General features: G+C 39.4%; 2 protein-coding genes and 1 non-coding gene across 3 annotated transcripts; 2 read left to right on the top strand and 1 right to left on the bottom strand.

The window, feature by feature from the left end:
• The first annotated feature begins 1,790 nt into the window (after nt 1-1,790).
• On the top strand, nt 1,791-9,604 carry LOC142518914 (uncharacterized). The gene is made up of 2 exons (XM_075621773.1): nt 1,791-2,276; nt 9,026-9,604. Exons 1-2 carry the CDS (start codon nt 1,801-1,803, stop codon nt 9,030-9,032), a joined length of 483 nt encoding a protein of 160 aa, XP_075477888.1. The 5' UTR covers nt 1,791-1,800; the 3' UTR covers nt 9,033-9,604.
• Nucleotides 2,161-2,267, bottom strand: LOC142519945 (small nucleolar RNA R71). The gene has a single exon (XR_012813830.1). It is a non-coding gene; the product is annotated as a small nucleolar RNA R71 (small nucleolar RNA).
• Nucleotides 9,605-18,580: 8,976 nt separating the features above from the next.
• Nucleotides 18,581-20,640, top strand: LOC142519311 (uncharacterized). The gene is made up of 2 exons (XM_075622282.1): nt 18,581-19,360; nt 19,974-20,640. The coding sequence occupies exons 1-2, from the start codon at nt 18,776-18,778 to the stop codon at nt 20,058-20,060; spliced, it is 672 nt and encodes a 223-aa protein (XP_075478397.1). The 5' UTR covers nt 18,581-18,775; the 3' UTR covers nt 20,061-20,640.
• The last annotated feature ends 2,882 nt before the right edge of the window (nt 20,641-23,522 follow it).

Genomic DNA, 23,522 nt, shown 5'->3' on the forward strand with positions numbered 1-23,522 from the left:
TGTATTAGATGATTGGTCTTGTGACAGAAGGGTCAAATGGTGATGGAATCGTCACTGGCCCATTGCACATTGTCACAGGATAGTGATTGGCGGAGGTGCCAAAGTCTTTGACGGATAGGTCAAGACACTGGATGTTTGGTTTATATCGATGTTTGATTAGAGGTGGATTTACTTCTATTACTGAGATTCGATATAGTATGCTGATAGGACTCGTTTTTACGTGTTTTTAGTGTTGGTTTTGAGTCGCGTTCATGCATCATATTAGGTTGTTTTAGTTGAATTTTGCATTTTTTTAGCATTATTGAGCATTTGACTAATCTCGTGTATTCTTTGGTTATTTTGTAGGAATTGAACCAAAAAGTGGGAGAAACTTTGGCATAATATCGAAGAGGTCTCGCTAGGGCGGTCAAAAGTGACCGCCCCAGCGAAACCAGGGACATGCTCGAGGAAGCTTATTCGAGGACCTCTCGCTAGGGCGGTCAAAATATACCGCCCTAGCGAGAAGCGAGATTGAGAAAGATTTGTTTCCAAATTTTGAGGGACTCTATCCTACACCAAGACCTAACACACGAGATCAGCCGTTTTTGACACACTTTATCAGATTTTTCATCATTTTTCTTGGAGAGGAGGCTAGGAGCAAAGGAGATTTCGAAGACCTCGAGATTTCCACGCGTCGTGGCCGTCATCCATCGTCATCTTTAGTATTTTCATTATTCAGTATTTTATTTCTTACATTGATTGTTGGTTTTTATCATGAATTTCAGTAGCTAAACTCTAGATTTGTTGGGATTTGAGGGGATCCTACCCCGTACTCGGTGTTTAACATTATTTCTCGACGTTTTTATTAGTGATTTGTTTATGCTATTGTTATTTCTTGTTTCAATCGAAGCCTAGCTAACTTCCTTTGATTATTTCATGTTGTTGATGAGTTCGATAGAATAGTTAACAATACGATCAAATAGTATAAACCACGGATTTACAATTTTAGTAGATATACGGAATTGGGTACGTGTCGATAGTGATAGTTCACCCGAATGAAAGCTAGTGGATTCCATAGAATGTAATGCAATCTTGAACTGTTAAATATTTGAGGACACTTGAGTACTGCATGTTTTTTATTAGTATTAATATAGCTCGACAGAGTATATTAATTAGTCTAGGGAATTCCGTCGAACGCACGAGTAAAAATCGAGTGTGATTATTTAAACACGAGTGGTAGGTGAACTGCTAATTCCCAACAAATTCATTTCTCATTTGATTTAATCCAAATTAATCATTGCGTTCTTGAGTACGTTTTCTTTGCATTTTAATTATTTTAGTTGTTTAATTTACTTTAGTTTAATCATCAACTCATTTTATCGTTGCTAAAGAAATTTTACTTGAAAATAAAAATAGTGTAACGCAGTCCTTGTGGAACGATACTCGTATTCACTTACGTTTATTATAACTTGACTATCGTGCACTTGCGATATTTAAATCGAGCTTTCATTTATAAATAAATTTTAGGATTATTCACTGTGCAAGTTTTGCTCGATCAAGTTTTTGGCGCCGTTGCCTTGGACTGTTGATTCACAATTTTTTATTTTTCATTTAAATTCTTTAGTATTATTTATTTTATTGTTATTTGATACTCTCATTGTTTGCAGATTTTTCTTGTGGTGCATGCGAAGATCACTCGAGTTTAAGCTTGAGCCTTTTGACCCCGAGATCGAACGCACAGCTAGACGTTGACTACAGCAGCAAAGAGCGAAGGAAAGAATGGAAGGCGATCAACAAAGAGAGGAGCCAAGGCGTATACCGATGTTGGATTATGCACAGCCGTCTCTTGATGGAGCACGTCCAAGCATCGTAAGACCAGTCATCCGAGCTAATCAGTTTGAGATCAAGCCAGCTATCATTCAGATGATTCAGAACACTGTCCAATTTGGGGGAAGTGCACTTGACGACCCTAATTCTCATATAGCTGACTTTCTTGAAATTTGTGATACTTTTAAGTTTAATGGCGTGTCTGATGACGCTGTTCGTTTGCGTTTATTTCCATTTTCACTGAGAGATAAAGCTAAGTCGTGGTTAAACTGTTTGCATGTAGGGTCTATTACTACATGGGAAGATATGGCAAAGGCGTTCCTGATCAAGTACTTTCCTCCGTCGAAGACTATGAAGCTCAGAGCCGACATTACTAATTTTGCTCAATATGAGCAAGAGTCACTTTACGAGGCATGGGAGCGCTACAAGGACTTGTTGAGGAGATGTCCACACCATGAGCTGCCTCTTGGGTTAGTTGTTCAAACTTTCTACTACGGTCTGCTTACTCCTAACCGTACTATGATAGATGCTGCTGCCTGTGGTAACTTACTGAGAAAGACGGCGGAGGAAGGATATGAGTTATTGGAGAAGATGGCTGCTAGTAGCTATCATCCTCAGTCTGATAGGCAGAGACGAGGTGCTGGAGTTAATCAAGTTAATGATTTGTCGGCGGTTTCAGCACAGTTAGAGGCTTTGAATAGAAAGATTGATGGGATGAGCATGAGTGGGTCGGCTATGCGTCTGCAAGAAATTTTCGTTGATAAGTGTGGGGGTGAGCATGATGTGCAGGATTGCCAAGATGGCAATCCATTCTATGTGCCTGAGGGAGCACCGGTAAAACAAGTGGGATTCCAGAACCGTCCTATAAATGACCCTTACTCGAACACATATAATCCGGGATGGAGGAATCACCCAAACTTTTCATGGGGAGGTCAAAACAACCAACATCGCCAACAAAGAGGTCCACCATATGTGATGCACCAAGGATTCAAGCCAGAACCGTCTCGGGAGGAGAAGTCCGATTTAGAGCAAATGATGACTAAATTTATTTCTGCAACAGAGACGAGATTTCAGAACCAAGATGCATCCATAAAGGGGTTAGAGAATCAAATTGGACAATTGGCTAAGTTGATTGCTAATAGGGAGCAAGGAACTTTACCAAGCAACACGGAAACTAACCCAAGAGAACATGTGAAGGCAGTGGAATTGCGTAGTGGAAAAACACTCGGGTCTAATGAGGAGAAGACCAAGCACGGTGAGGATGAGGTGAAAAATCGAGGAGGTAAGTCTTCTAACTCTACATCTACACCTATTGCACAGAATAAAATTGTTATCCCTCCACCTTTTCCTGCAGCAATGAAGAAAGCTAAATTAGATGCACAATTTGGTAAATTTCTTGAGATATTTAAAAAATTGCATATTAACATTCCTTTTGCTGATGCTTTATTGAATATGCCAAGTTATGCAAAATTCTTGAAAGATATCTTAGCAAATAAGCAGAAGCTAGAAGATCATATGACGGTGAATTTGACCGAAAATTGCTCCGCTTTAGTTCAAAACAAGATGCCTCCGAAGCAAAAAGATCCAGGGAGTTTCTCGATACCTTGCATTATTGGTGACATTAATTTTCATAAAGCTCTATGTGATCTTGGTGCGAGTATTAATCTGATGCCTTTTTCTGTGTTTAGGAGACTGGGATTAGGTGAACCCAAGCCAACTAGGATGTCGTTGCAGCTGGCTGACAGATCTTTCAAGTATCCACGTGGGATTATCGAAGATGTTCTGGTGAAAGTGGATAAGTTTATTTTTCCTGCAGACTTTGTGGTACTTGACATGGAGGAAGATTTAGAGATGCCTTTAATCCTAGGGAGACCGTTTCTGGCTACAGGGAAAGCACTGATTGATGTTGAGGAAGGGAAATTGAGACTGAGAGTTGGAGAAGAAGAAATTATTTTTGATGTTTTCAATACTCTCAAGCACACAATGCACAATGATAGTTGCTTTCGTATTGATGTCTTGGATTCGCTTGTTTGTGATTTTGTGCAGGATGGATTGAAAGAACCATTGGAGGCCACTCTCACTACTGAAAAGCAGGAGGACGAGCTAGACGAGGAAAAGATGGAGATGGTAGCTCATTTGAATGCCATTCCACCTTGGAGAAAGCAAGTGAGGCTTAGACTAGAGGAATTGGGAGACAGAAAAGATTTAATGCCTCAAAAGTCAAGCCTAGAGGAGCCACCTACTTTGGAGCTCAAACCATTACCTCCACATCTCAAGTACGTATATCTAGGAGAAAATAATAAATTGCCTGTTATTATTTCCTCTTCTTTGACAGATGATATGGAGAGTAAGCTCTTGGGAGTCCTCAAGGAGCATAAAGGAGCGTTCGCTTGGAAGGTTTCGGACATAAAAGGGATAAGTCCTTCGATCTGCATGCACAAAATTCTGATAGAAGATAAATACTCACCTCTAGCACAACCACAAAGGAGACTCAATCCAAAGATGCAAGAGGTAGTAAAAGCTGAAACAATTAAACTTCTGGATGCAGGTATTATCTATCCTATCTCTGATAGTGCGTGGGTAAGTCCTGTACAATGTGTGCCTAAAAAGGGTGGGATTACTGTTATTACTAATGAAAAAAATGAGTTGATTCCCACTAGAACTGTTACGGGTTGGCGTGTATGCATAGATTATAGGAAATTGAATGATGCAACCCGTAAAGATCACTTTCCCTTGCCATTTATCGATCAAATGATTGAACGATTAGCAGGTCATGAATTTTATTGCTTTTTAGATGGATACTCGGGATACAATCAAATCACAATTGCACCTGAGGACCAAGAGAAAACTACTTTCACTTGCCCTTATGGTACTTTTGCGTTTAGGCGTATGCCATTTGGTTTATGCAATGCACCTGCAACATTTCAAAGATGCATGACCGCTATCTTTCATGACATGACTGAAAATTTCCTTGAAATCTTTATGGATGACTTCTCTCTATTTTTGGCTCCTCATTTAATGAATGTTTAGAGAATTTGAACTTGGTGTTAGTTAGATGTGAGGAGAGCAATTTGGTGTTGAATTGGGAGAAGTGTCATTTTATGGTTCAAGAGGGGATTGTGTTAGGACACAAGGTTTCGGAGAATGGAATTGAGGTTGAAAAAGCCAAGGTAGAAGTAATCAAAAACTTACCCCCACCTTCATCAATAAAAGGAGTTAGAAGTTTCCTAGGGCATGCTGGTTTTTATAGGCGTTTCATTAAAGATTTTTCCAAAATTGCTAAACCTTTATCCTATTTGTTGATGAAAGATTCTGAATTTAATTTTGATTCTACTTGTCTGCATGCATTCGAGATACTCAAGGAAAGCTTGGTGACAGCACCTGTTCTGACTGCCCCTGATTGGGAGCTACCGTTTGAGGTGATGTGCGATGCTAGTGATACAGCTATTGGTGCGGTGCTGGGTCAAAGGAAGAACAAGGTATTTCATACCATCTACTATGCAAGTAAGACTTTAAATGATGCTCAATTGAATTACGCTACTACTGAAAAGGAATTGCTTGCTATAGTATTTGCTTTCGACAAATTTCATTCATACCTTGTTCTGTCTAAAGCAACTGTGTATACAGATCATTCTGCCCTAAAATACTTGCTTGCTAAGAAAGATGCGAAACCTAGGTTAATTAGGTGGATTTTATTATTGCAAGAATTTGATCTCGAAATTCGAGATAAAAAGGGTGTGGAAAATGTAGTTGCTGACTACATGTCTAGGCTTGAGCATGTTAGAATTAAGGGCAATGACGATGATATAGATGACTGGTTTCCTGATGAACAATTGCTTGAGGTAAATGCGTACCCTTGGTATGCCGATTTTGCAAATTTTCTTGTCACTGGCACACCTCCCCCTAATTTATTGTTTCACCAAAGAAAGAAATTCTTTTCAGACGTGAAATATTATTTTTGGGAGGAACCGTTCTTGTTTAAGATGTTTGCAGACTCCATGATAAGAAGATGTGTGGCGGAGGAGGAAACCAATCAAATTCTGAACCATTGTCATGACCGTGAGGTAGGTGGTCACTTTGGACCCATACGGACGGCATCTAAGGTACTTGAATGTGGCTTCTATTGGCCAACTCTTTTTAAGGATGCTCGTTTGTATGTTCTCAATTGTGATAGATGCCAACGCACAGGTAATATTTCCAACCGTCATGAGATGCCTTTAAATAACATTATTGAGTGTGAAATATTTGATGTGTGGGGGATTGATTTTATGGGTCCTTTTCCTGCGTCTTTTGCAAAGAAATTTATTCTGGTGGCAGTGGAGTATGTATCTAAATGGGTGGAGGCAGAGGCTTGTGCCAATAATGATGCACAAGTGGTGTTAAAATTTTTGAAGAAACATATTTTTAATCGATTTGGTGCACTACGTGCAATCATAAGTGATGGTGGCACCCACTTTTGCAACAAAATTTTTGATAAACTGTTGGGCAAATATGGTGTCACCCACAAGGTTTCCACTCCATACCATCCCCAAACTAGTGGACAAGTTGAAGTATCCAATCGAGAAATTAAGAGGATTTTAGAGAAGACGGTTAATGTGAATAGGAAGGACTGGTCCATTCGGTTAGATGATGCTTTGTGGGCGTATCGTACTGCTTTTAAAACACCTATAGGCACTACACCATATAGTTTGCTTTTTGGTAAAGCATGTCATCTACCAGTCGAATTAGAGCATAGAGCATATTGGGCGACCAAAGCACTAAACTTTGATTTTGCTCTTGCAGGTGAAAAACGATTGCTGCAGTTGAATCAGTTAGATGAGTTTCGGGGAAGAGCCTATGATCTTGCACTATCTTACAAGGAACGCACCAAACGAGCCCATGACAAACACATTATAAGAAGGGAATTCAAAGTGGGTGAAGCGGTGTTGGTATACAATTCTCGCTTACGACTCTTTCCGGGCAAGCTAAAGTCAAGGTGGTCAGGACCATTCGCTATAGCCAAGGTGTTCCCATCGGGTGCAGTGGTGTTGTATGATGGCAAGGAAGGGACATTTACTGTGAACGCTCAAAGGTTGAAGCACTATATCGGTGGCACAATTGAGCCACAAATTGGAGTCACTCGGCTCCATGACAGTCATTGAGGACATGGGTGAAGAGTCGAGCTCTAGACTATAAATTGAGAACTACTTCTACTCCTTATTTCGATTTTGATTATAGTTTTTTTTTTAGTTATTAATCGCATCATTTGCATTTAGGTAGTTGCATGGCATTGCATTCAAATTTTTTTCCCGAACACTTCTTTTGCAAAATATACCGCCCTAGCGAGTCGCGCAGATTATAAATTTTTCTCCCCGAAAACTTCTCGCTCGGGCGGTCAACTTTGACCGCCCTAGCGAGTCGCACAGATTAACAAAAAAATTTTTTCCGAAAACTTCTCGCTCGGGCGGTCAGTTTTGACCGCCCTAGCGAGTCGCGCAGATCATAAAAATTTTGTCGGCGAGAACCCCTCGCTAGGGCGGACACAATTGACCGCCCTAGCGAGTCGCTCAGATTATAAAAACATTCCTCTTCTCTTTTCCTCTCCAAATTTCGGCGCCCCCTCCATCTTTTGTGCTAAATCCGTTTTATTTGGTGATTTTTCAGGGTAAAGACTCCATCTTGGTCCATACCCTCCACAAGGAAGCACTTAGGCTACAAGATTTTCTTCTCCGGACGGCCACCTACACCAGCATACCCGCCACCTTTCCAGTTTCAATACCATTATGCTATGCCCCCAGCGGCTGAAGAGGGAGTCCCACCGCCTGAGAATGAGGAGGAGGACGATTTCTGATTAGGGGAGTTTACTGTTTCCCCTTTCTTTTTATTTTGCATATTCTATCTTTGCATTTAAATTCATGAGTTTTTTTTATGTTTTTAGTGTTTGTTTCGTTTTGTGCACTGAGGGCATTGCACAACTCTAGTATGAGGGGGGTAGATTGTTATGTTTGCTTAGTTAATTGGTTTTAAATTGTTGCATTTCTTTTATTTGGTGTCGTTTATGGTGAGAAGACATAGTGTATGAGCCAATGATGATGTTGAATTGATAGTATACAAAAGTATTGATTGGGTCACCTCATGAATGGTACTCTTGATTGTTAAAGCATGAATTTTGGCACAAAGTTGAACTTTTTGAGCACATATGTGTGGGGACTAGAATTTTGTAGGAATAATGGTGAAATCTGAAGGTTTTGTGTGGTTAACTTGAAAGGCATCATTTATGAGTTGATTTAGCATGTAAACACGTGAAAATAAGTCACTAATTGGGACCTTGAATGAGAACATGTGATTTGCCTTGAACTTTACATATACCCCTTTTTCAATGCACTGAATAAAAATATCATACCCCTAACCAGCTGTAATCCAAAGTTATATATTCTTAGCCTAGGGAGTACATGTGTGAAAATTGTGCATTCAAAAAAAAAAGAGAAAAAAAATGGTGGAGATGTAAGGTGAGGGGGAGCCGAAATAAAAGGAATGAAATTCTATTCCTAGGCTAAAAAGTGGAGATGTAAGGAGACGAGGAAAGTCAGACGAAAAGTCTTGACGATTGCACAATGAAAATGATCGGTGTACTCCCGACTGTTAGTCACTTGAGCTTATTTTCCTTCTTTTCGACACCCTTCTCTGCACTTAAGAATCGAATAAAGTTCAAATTATGGTTAGTGATAAATGGACACGGGGGTGCATGCTAGTGAGACTTGTATTGAAGTGCTAATTGAGTGACTCGCATGATCGGATGATTGATCTATTTGAAGTACGAATGACTAGACCCATCATGACACACACACACGTTCAAATTAGTGTCGAGATTTATGTGTAGATGAGAATGAGTATTCGTTTGTGATTTGACTTGATTATAATTTGTATGTGGGAAAGTTCACTGAGGCATGAGCATAACAGTTGTTAACTCACCATTGACATTTACTTGTGTTGGTTATTTCCTGTTTGAGTATTTTGTGTTTGTTTTGTTTGTTTAGAATCTCGTGCTTTAACCTATTTTGCTCGAGGGCGAGCAAAAGGTTAGTATAAGGGGGTTGATAGGACTCGTTTTTACGTGTTTTTAGTGTTGGTTTTGAGTCGCGTTCATGCATCATATTAGGTTGTTTTAGTTGAATTTTGCATTTTTTTTAGCATTATTGAGCATTTGACTAATCTCGTGTATTCTGTGGTTATTTTGTAGGAATTGAACCAAAAAGTGGGAGAAAATTTGGCATAATATCGAAGAGGTCTCGCTAGGGCGGTCAAAAGTGACCGCCCCAGCGAGCATTGTGGTCTGGCCGAGGATTGTTTTGCGCAAGTGTCTCGCTAGGGCGGTCAAAAGTGACCGCCCAGCGAAACCAGGGACATGCTCGAGGAAGCTTATTCGAGGACCTCTCGCTAGGGCGGTCAAAATATACCGCCCTAGCGAGAAGCGAGATTGAGAAAGATTTGTTTCCAAATTTTGAGGGACTCTATCCTACACCAAGACCTAACACACGAGATCAGCCGTTTTTGACACACTTTATCAGACTTTTCATCATTTTTCTTGGAGAGGAGGCTAGGAGCAAAGGATATTTCGAAGACCTCGAGATTTTCACGCGTCGTGGCCGTCATCCATCGTCATCTTTAGTATTTTCATTATTCAGTATTTTATTTCTTACATTGATTGTTGGTTTTTATCATGAATTTCAGTAGCTAAACTCTAGATTTGTTGGGATTTGAGGGGATCCTACCCCGTACTCGGTGTTTAACATTATTTCTCGACGTTTTTATTAGTGATTTGTTTATGCTATTGTTATTTTTTGTTTCAATCAAAGCCTAGCTAACTTCCTTTGATTATTTCATGTTGTTGATGAGTTCGATAGAATAGTTAACAATACGATCAAATAGTATAAACCACGGATTTACAATTTTAGTAGATATACGAAATTGGGTACGTGTCGATAGTGATAGTTCACCCGAATGAAAGCTAGTGGATTCCATAGAATGTAATGCAATCTTGAACTGTTAAATATTTGAGGACACTTGAGTACTGCATGTTTTTTATTAGTATTAATATAGCTCGACAGAGTATATTAATTAGTCTAGGGAATTCCGTCGAACGCACGAGTAAAAGTCGAGTGTGATTATTTAAACACGAGTGGTAGGTGAACTGCTAATTCCCAACAAATTCATTTCTCATTTGATTTAATCCAAATTAATCATTGCGTTCTTGAGTACGTTTTCTTTGCATTTTAATTATTTTAGTTGTTTAATTTACATTAGTTTAATCATCAACTCATTTTATCGTTGCTAAAGAAATTTTACTTGAAAATAAAAATATTGTAACGCAGTCCTTGTGGAACGATACTCGTATTCACTTACGTTTATTATAACTTGACTATCGTGCACTTGCGATATTTAAATCGAGCTTTCATTTATAAAATAAATTTTGGGATTATTCACTGTGCAAGTTTTGCTCGATCATATGCCAACGTCTGGAAACCGAGATCCCTAGACTAGGAGTGAGTCTAGTCTGAGATATGGAGTCAGGAGTTGATTAACAGATTTATATTGAATTATGTTTTCAGATTTGATACATATTACTGATATATGTCTCATGCTTTATATTGATTATATGATTGCATGTGTCGTTGATTTATACTGTGATGTATTTCTCACCGGAGTTATCCGGCTGTTGTCGTGTTTGTATGTGTGCATGACAACAGGTGGGACAGGATCATGGTCGAGGAGATAAAGAGAGGTCATGATTAGAGTGGAGACTACGGACTTGGATTTTAGATAGGGTTTGAACACTTGATATGTAGTCGTTAAACCTTAGTTTTAAATGACTGTATATGGTACAAGACTTGTACTTTGTTTTCGATGTATATATTCGAATGAATTCAATTACGTTCCGCATTTGACACTTGTATGTTAAAAAAAAAAAATTTACACCCTGTTTATTATAATTGATTTAATTATTCCCACAGACGATTAAGAAATGAATTAGCGTCCGGGTCCCCACAACAGGTGGTATCAGAGCGATAGATCCTTTAGATTGAGATAGAAGCTAGGGAGCAGGGTAGATTGAGTTTTCTTTCCTGCTTTTGATTGCTAGCATGTTCTATTGCTTTATAATGCATGTTTATCTATTTATCTGACTTGATTTGGAAACATGTGTTATTGAGAATGAATCAGAACCGATTCTTGATCAGCAGTAAGATGATCGGAGGAGGACTGAAACAGATTTGTTTTATTTGGTTGCTAACTCTTTTGGTAATCAGATATGCCTCCTTGAAGAATACCAGACCAGGGTAGCACTTCGAATCCTCCAATGGATGTGACACCAACACCGACGGAAACATTACTGAAGAGATTTCAGTCGTTCCATCCACTGACTCTGAAGGGTACTGAGACTTCAGTGGATTGTGAGAGTTGGCTAGAAGACATTGAGATGCTGTTTGAGTCCTTGGATTACACCGATGAGCGGAGAGTGAAACTGATTGGGCACCAATTGCATGACGTCGCAAAGAACTGGTGGATTACGACGAAGAGAGCATTGGAGCATCGAGGTACGACTATTACCTGGAATGTCTTTAGAACCGAATTTTATCAGAGATTCTTTCCAATGTCGTATAGAAAGGACAAGGGAGCAAAGTTTGCAAATTTGAGACATGGTCAGCTGAACATCGAAGAGTATGTGGCCAAGTTCTCTACCTTGTTGAGATTTGCTCCACATGTGGCTGAAAACGACGAAGCTGTTGCGGATCAGTTCATTAAAGGCCTAAATCCTGAAATATTTACATTGGTGAATACGGGGCGACCGAACAATTTTACTGATGCCTTAAATAGAGCTAAAGGAGCTAAAGCCGGTCTGATGAGACATAAGAGAGATTCGTTTGTGCCTCCAGCACCGAGACCATAGCAACCACCTCCTTGGTTTGAGAGTGGCAGCAGCAGTGGTGGAAAGAAAGATTTCCTGAAAGCCAAAGGGAAGCAGTTTAAGAGATCTGGAAGCAGTTCATCCAGTTCTAGTGGCTCGAAACAGACCGGTCAGGGCCAGAGTTATACAGGAGCCTACTGCAGCACTTGTGGAGGGAAACATGCCACAGAGCAGTGCCGAGGAGTGTTTGGCAGTTGCCGTCTCTGTAGACAGCAGGGACATTTTGCTAGAGTTTGTCCCCAGAGAGATTCTCAGATATCACAGGGTGCCGAATCATCTGGATCAGCGGCACAGACTGATAGACGATCAGCTGCTGTTCATTCATTCCAGCCAGCACCAGCTCAGTCACAGCAGAGGCCAGGAAGTAGCCAGACAGTGAGCCAGCCTCCCAGACAGCAAGCCAGAGTGTTCGCCTTGACTGAAGAACAAGATCAGGACGCACCAGATGATGTTGTTGCAGGTAACTGTTTCATTTCTGGTTATCCTACATATGTATTGATAGATACTGGTGCATCGCATACATTCATATCTGAACGATTTGCATTGATGCATTCTTTGCCTATTGAGTCATTATCTGCTGTAATGTCTGTCTCTTCTCCTTTGGGGACATGTTTGATATCAGTGAAGTCTGTGAAACATTGTATGCTACAGTATGATGGACATGATATTGAGTTAGACTGTATTGTGCTTGGGTTGTCTGATTTTGACTGTATTATCGGTATCGATATGTTGACCAAGTACAGAGCTACTGTTGATTGTTTCCACAAGATTGTGAGATTCAGACCGGATATGGCTGACGAGTGGAAATTTTACAGTAAGGGTTCTCGATCTAGAATTGCTTTGATATCCGTATTGTCTATGACTCGATTGTTGCAGAAAGGAGCGGAGGGATTCCTTGTCTATTCAGTTGATTTACAGAAATCGAGTCCATCATTGGCGGATTTGCCAGTGGTGTGTGAGTTTGCTGATGTCTTCCCAGATGAGATTTCAGGTTTGCCTCCGATTCGAGAGATAGACTTCAGTATTGAGTTGATGCCAGGTACAGTTCCGATTTCGAGGGCTCCATACAAATGGCACCGATTGAGTTGAAAGAGTTAAAAGAACAGTTAGAGGATTTACTGGCCAAGGGGTATATCAGACCGAGCGTGTCTCCTTGGGGTGCTCCAGTATTGTTTGTTCGAAAGAAATACGGTTCTATGAGACTCTGTATCGACTACCGACAACTGAACAAAGCAACGGTAAAGAATAAATATCCCTTGCCTCGCATTGATGATTTGTTTGATCAGTTGCAGGGTTCTTCAGTATATTCCAAGATCGATCTGAGATCTGGATATCATCAGCTGAGAGTCAGGGATTCTGATATCTCGAAGACAGCATTCAAAACCAGGTATGGACATTATGAATTTATTGTCATGCCGTTCGGTTTGACTAATGCTCCAGCTGTGTTTATGGGTCTGATGAACCGCATATTCCAGAGATATCTTGATGATTTTGTTATTATATTCATTTATGACATTTTGATTTATTCGAAGAATATGATTGAGCATGCTGAGCATCTGAGAACTGTATTAAAAATTCTGAGGGCTGAAAAATTATATGCTAAACTCTCATAATACTAGTTTTGGTTGAGACATGTTGTATTTCTGGGTCACATCATATCCGGAGATGGTATATCAGTTGATCCCAGCAAGGTTGAAGCCGTGATTTCTTGGCCGAGACCGACATCAGTACCCGAGATTCGTAGTTTTATGGGTTTGGCAGGATATCATCGTCGATTTGTTAAAGATTTCTCGAGTATTGCCAAGCCTATTACTCAGTTGACTCAGAAGAATGCTCCGTTTGTATGGTCTAAAGACTGTGAGTCCAGTTTTCTTGAACTGAAGAAAATACTGACTAGTGCACCGATATTGACTATTCCATCAGGTACTGGTGATTTTGTGGTTTATTGCGATGCATCTCACCGAGGATTGGGTTGTGTTCTGATGCAGCGAGGACATGTTATTGCTTATGCCTCGAGACAGCTGAAGCCACATGAGACTCGTTACCCAATTCATTGTCTTGAATTGGCTGCTATTGTATTTGCTTTGAAAATATGGCGACATTATCTTTACGGTGAGAAGTTCGAGATTTATTTTGATCATAAAAGACTGAAATATCTGTTTTCACAGTCAGAGTTGAATATGAGACAACGAATATGGCTTGATTTGCTTAAAGACTTTGATTGTGAAATCAAGTACTATCTGGGAAAGTCCAATGCAGCAGCGGATGCTCTGAGTCGAAAGATATGTTCTTTATCCTTATCGACGATTGGTGTTTCGAATTTGATAGAAGATTGTTGTTTGTCTGGATTGGTATTTGAGACAGATTATAGACCGCTGAGACTTTATGCTGTTCAAGTCGAACCAGAACTGATTTTAAGAATTAAAGCGGCTCAGAAAGTTGATCAGAATGTTCAGAACTCTATAGCAATGGTCAGAGCAGGGCATCGATCTGAGTATCAGGTACGGGATAGTGTACTGTATGTGAATAATTGTCTTGTTGTGCCGAATGTTTCCGATTTGAAACGACAGATATTGTCAGAAGCACACAACAGTCGATTCAGTTTTCATCTCGGTGGCAGAAAAATGTACAATGATTTGAAAAGACAGTTTTGGTGGAAACAGATGAAAGATGATATTGCTGAGTTTGTATCAAAATGTCTGAATTACCAACAGGTGAAAGCCGAGAGAAAAAAACCAGGAGGATTATTACAGAGTTTATCTATTCCTGAATGGAAATGAGATTACATTTCCATGGATTTTGTAACGAAGCTACCGAGATCCTCCCGAGGTTGCGATGCGATTTGGGTTGTGATTGACAGATTGACCAAATCTGCATGCTTTATTCCGTACAAGATGACGTACAGACATGACCAGATGGCCGATATCTATGTCAGAGAAGTGGTCAGATTGCACGGAGTGCCGAATTCGATTGTTTCAGACCGTGATCCTCGGTTTACTTCGCACTTCTAGCAGAGTTTACAGCAGGCTCTAGGTAAGAAATTACATTTGAGTACCGCATATCATCCACAGACTGACGGACAGTCAGAACGGACTACCCAGACATTGGAGGATATGCTGAGAGCCGTAGTGCTTGATTTTAGCACTAGTTGGCAGGATTCATTGCCACTTTGTGAGTTTTCGTACAACAATAGCTATCAGACGAGTATTGAGATGACTCCTTTTGAGGCGTTGTACGGTAAGAAATGCAGATCCCCTCTTTATTTGGATGATATCTCTTAGGTGCCTGAGATTGGACCTGACATGATCAGAGATATGACCGAAAAAGTGAAGCTGATTCAGAAAAAGATGAAGGAAGCTCAAGACAGACATGCCAAATATGCCAATGTTCGACGTAAACCATTGGTATTTTAGACAAGAGACCGAGTGTTCTTGAAGATTTCACCTTTCAGATGAGTTGTCAGATTTGGCAAGAAAGGGAAACTGTCTCCACGATATATTGGGCCGTACGAGATTCTAGAGAAGATAGGAGAACGTGCCTATCGACTCGCCTTACCGCCTTCTCTATCTGGGATACATGATGTCTTTCATGTATCGTTATTGAGGAAATATCTTTCTGATGCTTCACATGTTATTCAGCCAGCCGAGGCCAAACTAGACGAGACATTGAGCTATTTTCAAAAGCCTAATTCAGATTCTCGATCGAAAGGAAAAACAGCTTAGAACAAAGACAATTCCGCTTGTGAAAGTGCAGTGGAGTCGTCATGGCGTCGAAGAAGTTACTTGGGAAACTGAGTCAGACATGAGACAGATGATTCCCAGAGTTATTTCATTGATGTGAGTTTTCTATTCAGTTTCTGTTATACCTTCTTATTAATATGATTTGAATTGCTTGTGATTTCGGGGACGAAATCATATCTTAGGGGGGGAGAAATGTAATGCCCGAGATTTTGATTTCTGTAATCTGATATGATTTGTTGACAAATTGATGTGGTTATAAACGGAACGGATCAGACCGGGATAGCTGAAAAGAAGATCGAAATATGTGCGAAGACAGAACACCTCGCGCATATGCGCGACCGGACAGGGCGCATATGCGCGAGGCTGGCAGAGAACCTCGCGCATATGCGCGACGTGTATCCGCGCATGTGCGCGAGGGTGTCCGAGAGTTGTGAAGTACCTCGTGCATACTGCGCGGAAGAGGTGCGCGCATATGCGCGAGCTGCCAAGAAGATCATTGCCGAGACCAGTAGGTCTCGCGCATATGCGCCGGTTGATGTCGCGCATATGCGCGAGACGTGCAGTGCATAGATTAAGCCACTTGCCCTCACCATGCAATATAATGTGTGAAATTCTTTCCTCTCCTTCATTTTAGAATTCCTAGAACGAAGAAACCGAGAGCTTTGAGGGAAAGTGAGTTTTTGACATTGAAATTTGATTTGGGAACGATCCAACCGTCTAAACTTCAATCCGACTTCAGTACTGTGATTCTATCGACGTAGGCTACGATTGGACGTAAGTTTTATTAAGTTTTGATATGTCTTGAAATTATGATATTTCCAGAATTGGATATGATTCATATATGGTGTTCTCGACATGTTAGACATTGTATAATCGAAACCGGATTGAAGAATAGATACAATATGGAATTGTTATTATTTTCAGAGTTGATTTGATTGAGATTGATATCAGATTTGTGTTGTATCGATTATGAGTTGTGGTAATTGATATCTGTTGATATTGTATTGACGGGGATATTTAAATTGTTCCGTTATGCCGTTGATTTTGAGTTAGATTCAGATTGATCAGATTCGGTATTGATTTGAGCAGCATATTGATATTGTATTTCTTGATATTGTCATTGCCAGATTGAGTATTGACAGACTTCGAATTCCAGACTTGAACGTTGTCAGAACTGCTATTAAAGAAAGGTATAAGTCAATGTCGATCCGGGAGAATGACTCGAGTGTGAAATACTTGAGTTCCCCTAAACCACATACTGATTGTTATTGTGTACATTGATTTGGATTAATATACTTGTTCTATTGATTTATAGGAAGCATGTATTAGATGATTGGTCTTGTGACAGAAGGGTCAAATGGTGATGGAATCGTCACTGGCCCATTGCACATTGTCACAGGATAGTGATTGGCGGAGGTGCCAAAGTCTTTGACGGATAGGTCAAGACACTGGATGTTTGGTTTATATCGATGTTTGATTAGGGGTGGATTTACTTCTATTACTGAGATTCGATATAGTATGCCAAAGTCTGGAAACCGGGATCCCTAGACTAGGAATGAGTCTAGTCTGAGATATGGAGTCAGGAGTTGATTAACAGATTTATATTGAATTATGTTTTCAGATTTGATACATATTACTGATATATGTCTCATGCTTTATATTGATTATATGATTGCATGTGTCGTTGATTTATACTGGGATGTATTTCTCACCGGAGTTATCCGGCTGTTGTCGTGTTTGTATGTGTGCATGGCAACAGGTGGGACAGGATCAGGGTCGAGGAGATGAAGAGAGATCATGATTAGAGTGGAGACTACGGACTTGGATTTTAGATAGGGTTTGAACACTTGATATGTAGTCGTTAAACCTTAGTTTTAAATGACTGTATATGGTACAAGACTTGTACTTTGTTTTCGATGTATATATTCGAATGAATTCCATTACATTTCGTATTTGACACTTGTATGTTAAAAAAAAAATTTAGACCCTGTTTATAATAATTGATTTAATTATTCCCACAGACTGATTAAGAAATGAATTAGCGTCCGAGTTCCCCGCAACTTTGGTCTGAATCCGTAATCTCTATGGTTATTTGGTTGTAGTGTAAGACTTGGTAGTATGATACGTTATTGAAATATTGAGAGAAGAGCATGGAAAACGACAGGAAAGCACACGAATTCCCTCTGAACGAAGCAAAGAATAAACAAGCACACTTTGTTAAAAAGATTTAATTTTTCTTTCATTTCATTACAAACCCAATGGAAAGAAGCTGCATTATATTCACGATAATAGGAATCGCGGCACATTTCGTACTTCAAATCCCAGAAATCCAGAAAAGAAATGATAAAAGAAGAACAATGAGAGAGAAATTGACGATGGTAGATGAAGCATTAGCAGAAGCAGAGGAAAGAGTGTGGATCTATGCAGAAAGACATGATCGAATTCTTAATCAGATTTGCTCTTATTACATGATAAATCATTATCTCGAAGAATCATTGATCGGTGCTAAAGACGCCATGAATGAAGCTCTGGAGTTTGCTGTTGCTCTCAGGACACTGAAATTGGAGATTACATCTTCATTCTCTTGATTCTTTTCCTTTTTAATATTTTATTGACATCTTCATTTTATTTACTCGAAATTATTTATGATTGATCTAATTAATACTATACCCACAAGCTATTATTTATGAAGTTTCAAGAATGAGCAATTTACTAAAAAAAATTATATCATGAAGCAAACTAATGGTTCATGTAACATGATACTCTTGGATACACAAATCCATTTGATCTATTATTTAAATAGAACGAAACACTTCATTCCCTTTAAAACATTGAATATTTAGACAAAAGAAAAAATTCATGTGAGACAGTCTTACGAGTCGTATTTTGTGATACAAATCTCTTATTTGAGTTATTTATGAAAAAATATTATTTTTTATACTAAGAATATTAATTTTTATTGTGAATAGCGATTTTTATTTTGGAAAATTACAATAATAAATTTGATCGCTTGAATATTCATGAGGAACATTTATTTCAAATGTAATGATATATATATATATTTATAAAAGTGAAGAGAGTTCAATATTTAGACATAAATACAATAATCACTTCACGCAAACTTTTCCTTTCCACTTTTGTGATTTGCAAGCAATCCAGAGCTCTCTCAGCGCACTCTCTGTAAAGCTAGCCAAAGCACGACGGTTCCGCCGCCGTGTACACCGGGTGGCGGGGCCAACTTTTTTTCACTTTCCTAACGGAAACCCAGCTGGGATCTCCTCTAAATATGACTTCCAGACCCGCCGCCCCGGTTCCCACCACCAACGGTCACCACCGCCACTACTACCCACCCACCACCAGTTCCTCTTCTACATCCGCCTCCTTCCGCGGCTGCTGCTGCTGCCTATTCCTCCTCTTCTCCTTCCTCGCCCTCCTCATTCTCGCCATCATCCTCGTCATCGTCCTCGCCGTCAAGCCCAAGAAGCCCGAATTCGACCTCCAGCAAGTAGCCGTTCAGTACGTGGGGATCAACCCTACCACCTCCTCCTCCGCCGTGGTGTCCCTCAACATCCGCATGCTCTTCTCGGCCGCAAACGACAACAAGGTTGGGATCAAGTACGGCGAGTCCAGGTTCACCATCATGTACCGCGGCATACCCCTTGGACGGGGGACGATCCCCGCGTTCTTCCAACCCGCCCACAGCGTAAGACGGGTGGAGACCACCATTTCCGTCGACCGGGTCAATTTATTGCAAGCAGATGCTGCAGATTTGGTGAGGGATGCTTCGTTGAACGACCGGGTCGAGCTACGGGTCGTCGGTGATGTCGGAGCCAAGATTCGGATTCTTGGTTTCAATTCTCCCGAGGTGCAGGTAAACTCTTGCTGCTGAAATTGCTTTTCCCATTTATTATTATTTAGCGTAAATTTAGTTTATATTGGTAAAATATATATAATCGAAAATTGAGAGCGAAGATCTTTGTTCACCTCCGAGATGTGATCTCTGTCACACTGTTTGCTATAATGCACGATTGCTTACCTTCGTCCTCCAGCAGTGGAGTTTTTTGCCATTTTATTAATTTTCTTGATTAGTATGAATACTTTTGGGTTTGGCACTTTTCAAAATTAAATAAACAATTCTAAATTATTTTACATTCATATTATTTGATTTCTTTTTTGGGCTTTAAATTTTGTGGTATAAGCAAAAGATACGGGGAAATATGAAAATAGTGGAATGTTTTTGTTTGGCGTGAGTTCCACGAAGAAAGAATACGAGGGAGTAATCCTGTGGTCCACTCCCATCGTAATCACACACACTCCACTCCCTGTTGGCATAAACTATTGTAACCAATCACTCTCCCAACTTGAAAGCACGAAAATGCCTTGATGGTATAAAATTTATACTAATACATGTTTTCATGTTATAATTATCCATTGTGTTGGACAAGAAATGAACTGAGTTAGTGAAATAATTCGTAACTGGGCAGGTATCTGTGGATTGCAGCTTAGCCATCAGTCCAAGAAAGCAGACCTTGATATCGAAGCAGTGTGGATTTGATGGTCTTAGTGTATGAATGATTAGATCCCATTGGTATTCCTTTGATTAAATATCACTTACTCCAACTCGCACTTTCTGTCTCAAATGACATAAGGTTATGTTGAGGGATGAGATTTTACAAAGTGAATTCTCAGCTGTTTATGAAGAACCCAATTCTGACCAAGAAGATGGAGAAAATAATGGGTTTTCTACCATAACAGATGAGCCATGGATGGATATGGATATATATGTATGTACAAGGAAGAGGGTTTGCAAGTTTAGCTCCTCTGCTATAAAGTTTTGGACTCTTTACTGATTCTTGTTTTGTTCTTTGGGTCATTGACGGTTCGGTCGACCCTACCCCTGCGGGCACTGCCTGCAGAGGTCGATCCAACGACTCGGATTTTTTCGAGCCAATTTTTTTTTTTTTTTTTACATGGAGGTGGGCCCGGATCACTCATGTGGAGTGATCCGGGCCGTTCATTGCCCGTGCAGGCATGCACGGGTAGGTTGAAACAAACTCATTCCCACGCCCTTTTTACTTTATTGTATTCCCACTCTCCACCAAGTCCTGATGGAATGTCAGTATGGTATTTTTGGAATCATTTGGTTTGAATAGATAAGTTCTTGTTACCATAAGGGGTATGCGATAATCCAAAATTATATCTGTCAAAAAATTTCATATTTTTAAAATATGATCACAGATCTTATAGCCCATTTCAAATCATTTCAGATTATCAAAATTTGTGCTCATGCCAGAATTGATGGCTATATAGTACCACGTTGATTAATTATCAATATCAAATTTGGGTTTCTCTTTTTACCATCGAGACAAGCTCTAATGTGAGATTGGCCTGTTTGTTGTGTCTTTTATTGCGAACTCCGCAAATTCAACCATCTCTGGGTCCGTCAAGTTACTGACCGTCTGCCAACTGATGACTTCCGTTGAAGCAGAAGGGAGAAGAATCTAGCAGATAACAAGAAACAACGACAGAGATTTGGGTTCCATTTTATTCCGTTGGTCAGGTTTGCAATGCTTGTGAAATTTGTGTGATTGCAGGTGGGTTTATATAGTGGCGATGCCCGATCAAAATGCTTGCTTTGTTGACACTTGTAAGCAAAAGACTACTTCATTGAAATTTAATTTATAATCAGATTTTCCAAAAAAAAAAAAAAAATTATAATAAGATTTGGTTAATAATTGAGAAAATTGGTTTTAAATCCCCAAACTCAAACTTATTTTTATCCTAACTCCCTGCACCTCAAAAAATTTGTCCAAACTCTCTAAATAGTTTAAAATTGACAAAAACACCCTTACATATTTTAATGATCGATTTTCCTGGGAAAAATGGTATGAGGTTTTTTATACCTAGTAGAGAACACTTGATTAGTTGCACATGTAAAGCCAAGATATTCTATAAGTTTGACCGTAAGTCCGGATTTTATCAAATTGGGATGCAGGAGGAAAGTAAGAAATTCACAGCTTTCTCCACTCCGCAAGGACACTATATTTGAGAAGTATAACAAATGCGATTGGCTATTTCACCCCAGATATTTCAAAAAAAAATGGATAATCTATTTAAAAATTATTTTAAGTTCATGTTTGTCTATATTGATGATGTTTTAATCGCATTCAAAAATATGGAAGAACATATTATGCATCTAGAGATTTTCTCTAATGTTTGTAAAAAGGAAGAACTAGTTCTATCATAAAAGAAAGCAGTCATTGCCACAAAAAAGATTGAATTCCTCGGAATAAAAATTGATGAGTCAGGAATAATTTTGCAAGATCATATAGTAGAGAAAGTGCAAAATTTTCCAAACGAGTTGAAAGAAAAGAAACAACTTCAAAGTTTTCTATGAGTTATTAATTTTGCTATGATGTTCATAAAAAACCTAGCAAAACACAGGAAAGTGTTCAGTCCATTACTGAAAAAAGATGCAAAATTTATATGGACAAAATAACACACACAAGGACTTAGTCAACTAAAGGAAATTTGTAAGAATCTTCCGAAAATGGCTATTCCTCATAATGAAGATGATCTGGTATTATATACAGATGTCAGTGATCATTGGTGGGCGGCAGTTATTACTAAGCTCACGCCCGACGGAGAACAACCATGCAGATATTGTAGTGGTTTATTCTCAGATGCAGAAGTCATAAGATGGCATATCAACGAGATGAAATTTTATGCAGTAAAAAAGGCTTTAGAAAAATGACCATTATTTTTACTTACAAAGAAATTTACTTTGAAAGTTGATAATACACAGGTGAAAGCTTTTCTGAGAAATAGAATTGAATCAAAATTATATTTTTGATATAATTATTATTAAATCTCACGAAAATATTCTTGCAAATTTTTTAACAAAAGATGGACATCATTGATATTGATGTTATTATCAAGATGCAGAGGCACTTGAGTGAATACCTTGAAATGATTAAAACCGAATTTAACAAGTTAGCACTGAACGCAGAAATTATGGGAAGACTTCAACAAGCGGATAAGAGAATTGTCTCTGATCGAATCACATGATGTTTACATGCATATACTCAGTTATGGTCTGTAACGCAAAGGCTTATCCTCCAAGGCATTGAGAAGCCATTGGTTTCCCGAATGGAGAGTTTTCGAGTACAGGACTCTATACCTGGAGCAGGGGATTCAAATACCCCTAGCACAAGTGTTAAGCCGGGATCATTTTCTAATGAGTCGGCCAAAACAAAAATTGAAACTCCAGATTCCAATCTCGAGTCTTCAAGTCAACCCTTTACCTCGAGGATTGAAGAGGGAGAGATCAACCTTAGACCCAATACTGACAAGGGCAAATCTAAGGTTGGTACTAATGAAACTGCAATTTCTCCATTCTAGGTTTACCAACAGACTTGGGAGAAATTAAACACAAGAATTGGCATCAACCCAGCTATGGTTCGAGTTGATGTTGCAGAGAAATATCCTAGGGTATGGATGAAACAAAATTCATATCCAAAGGAGGTCAAAGCTTGGTATGAATTTGGAGCTCTTGCCTCAGTTTATACTACTTCACCCAACTTCTCGGAGATTTCAGCATTACCAAAGTGGATACAGGAAGTGGTGCATGAAACTTGGACTAACAATGATCATTTGTCCATGGGAGATATTTTGAAGCTGTATTTTTCAGTGCAGCACCAGAACCACCAGAGAAAGGCTCACACGAAGCCTTTCATTTTATTAAGCTAAGGAGGCCAAACATGAATATCCAGAAATTCATCAAGGGTCCTCCTACAAATGAAACACCCCTAGTTTCTTCATTTAATGAAAATGCCATATCTACCAGAAGAGCATGGGGAGTTTGGGTCTATTTAACAGAGATGGACAAAGTCAAGTATCTATTTAAGCTTTATCAGAATTCTGTAAATGGATCTTTCCTGTTGAATACAAGGACAAGAAAAACAACGAGTTTTGCAGAAGATCTGTTCGAAAAGAAAAGAAATTTTTTGTGGAATAGCAAGCTGTCGGCAAGT

This window comes from Primulina tabacum, chromosome 11, assembly GCF_025594145.1.
Source record: "Primulina tabacum isolate GXHZ01 chromosome 11, ASM2559414v2, whole genome shotgun sequence".
NCBI classification, from domain to species: Eukaryota; Viridiplantae; Streptophyta; class Magnoliopsida; order Lamiales; family Gesneriaceae; genus Primulina; species Primulina tabacum.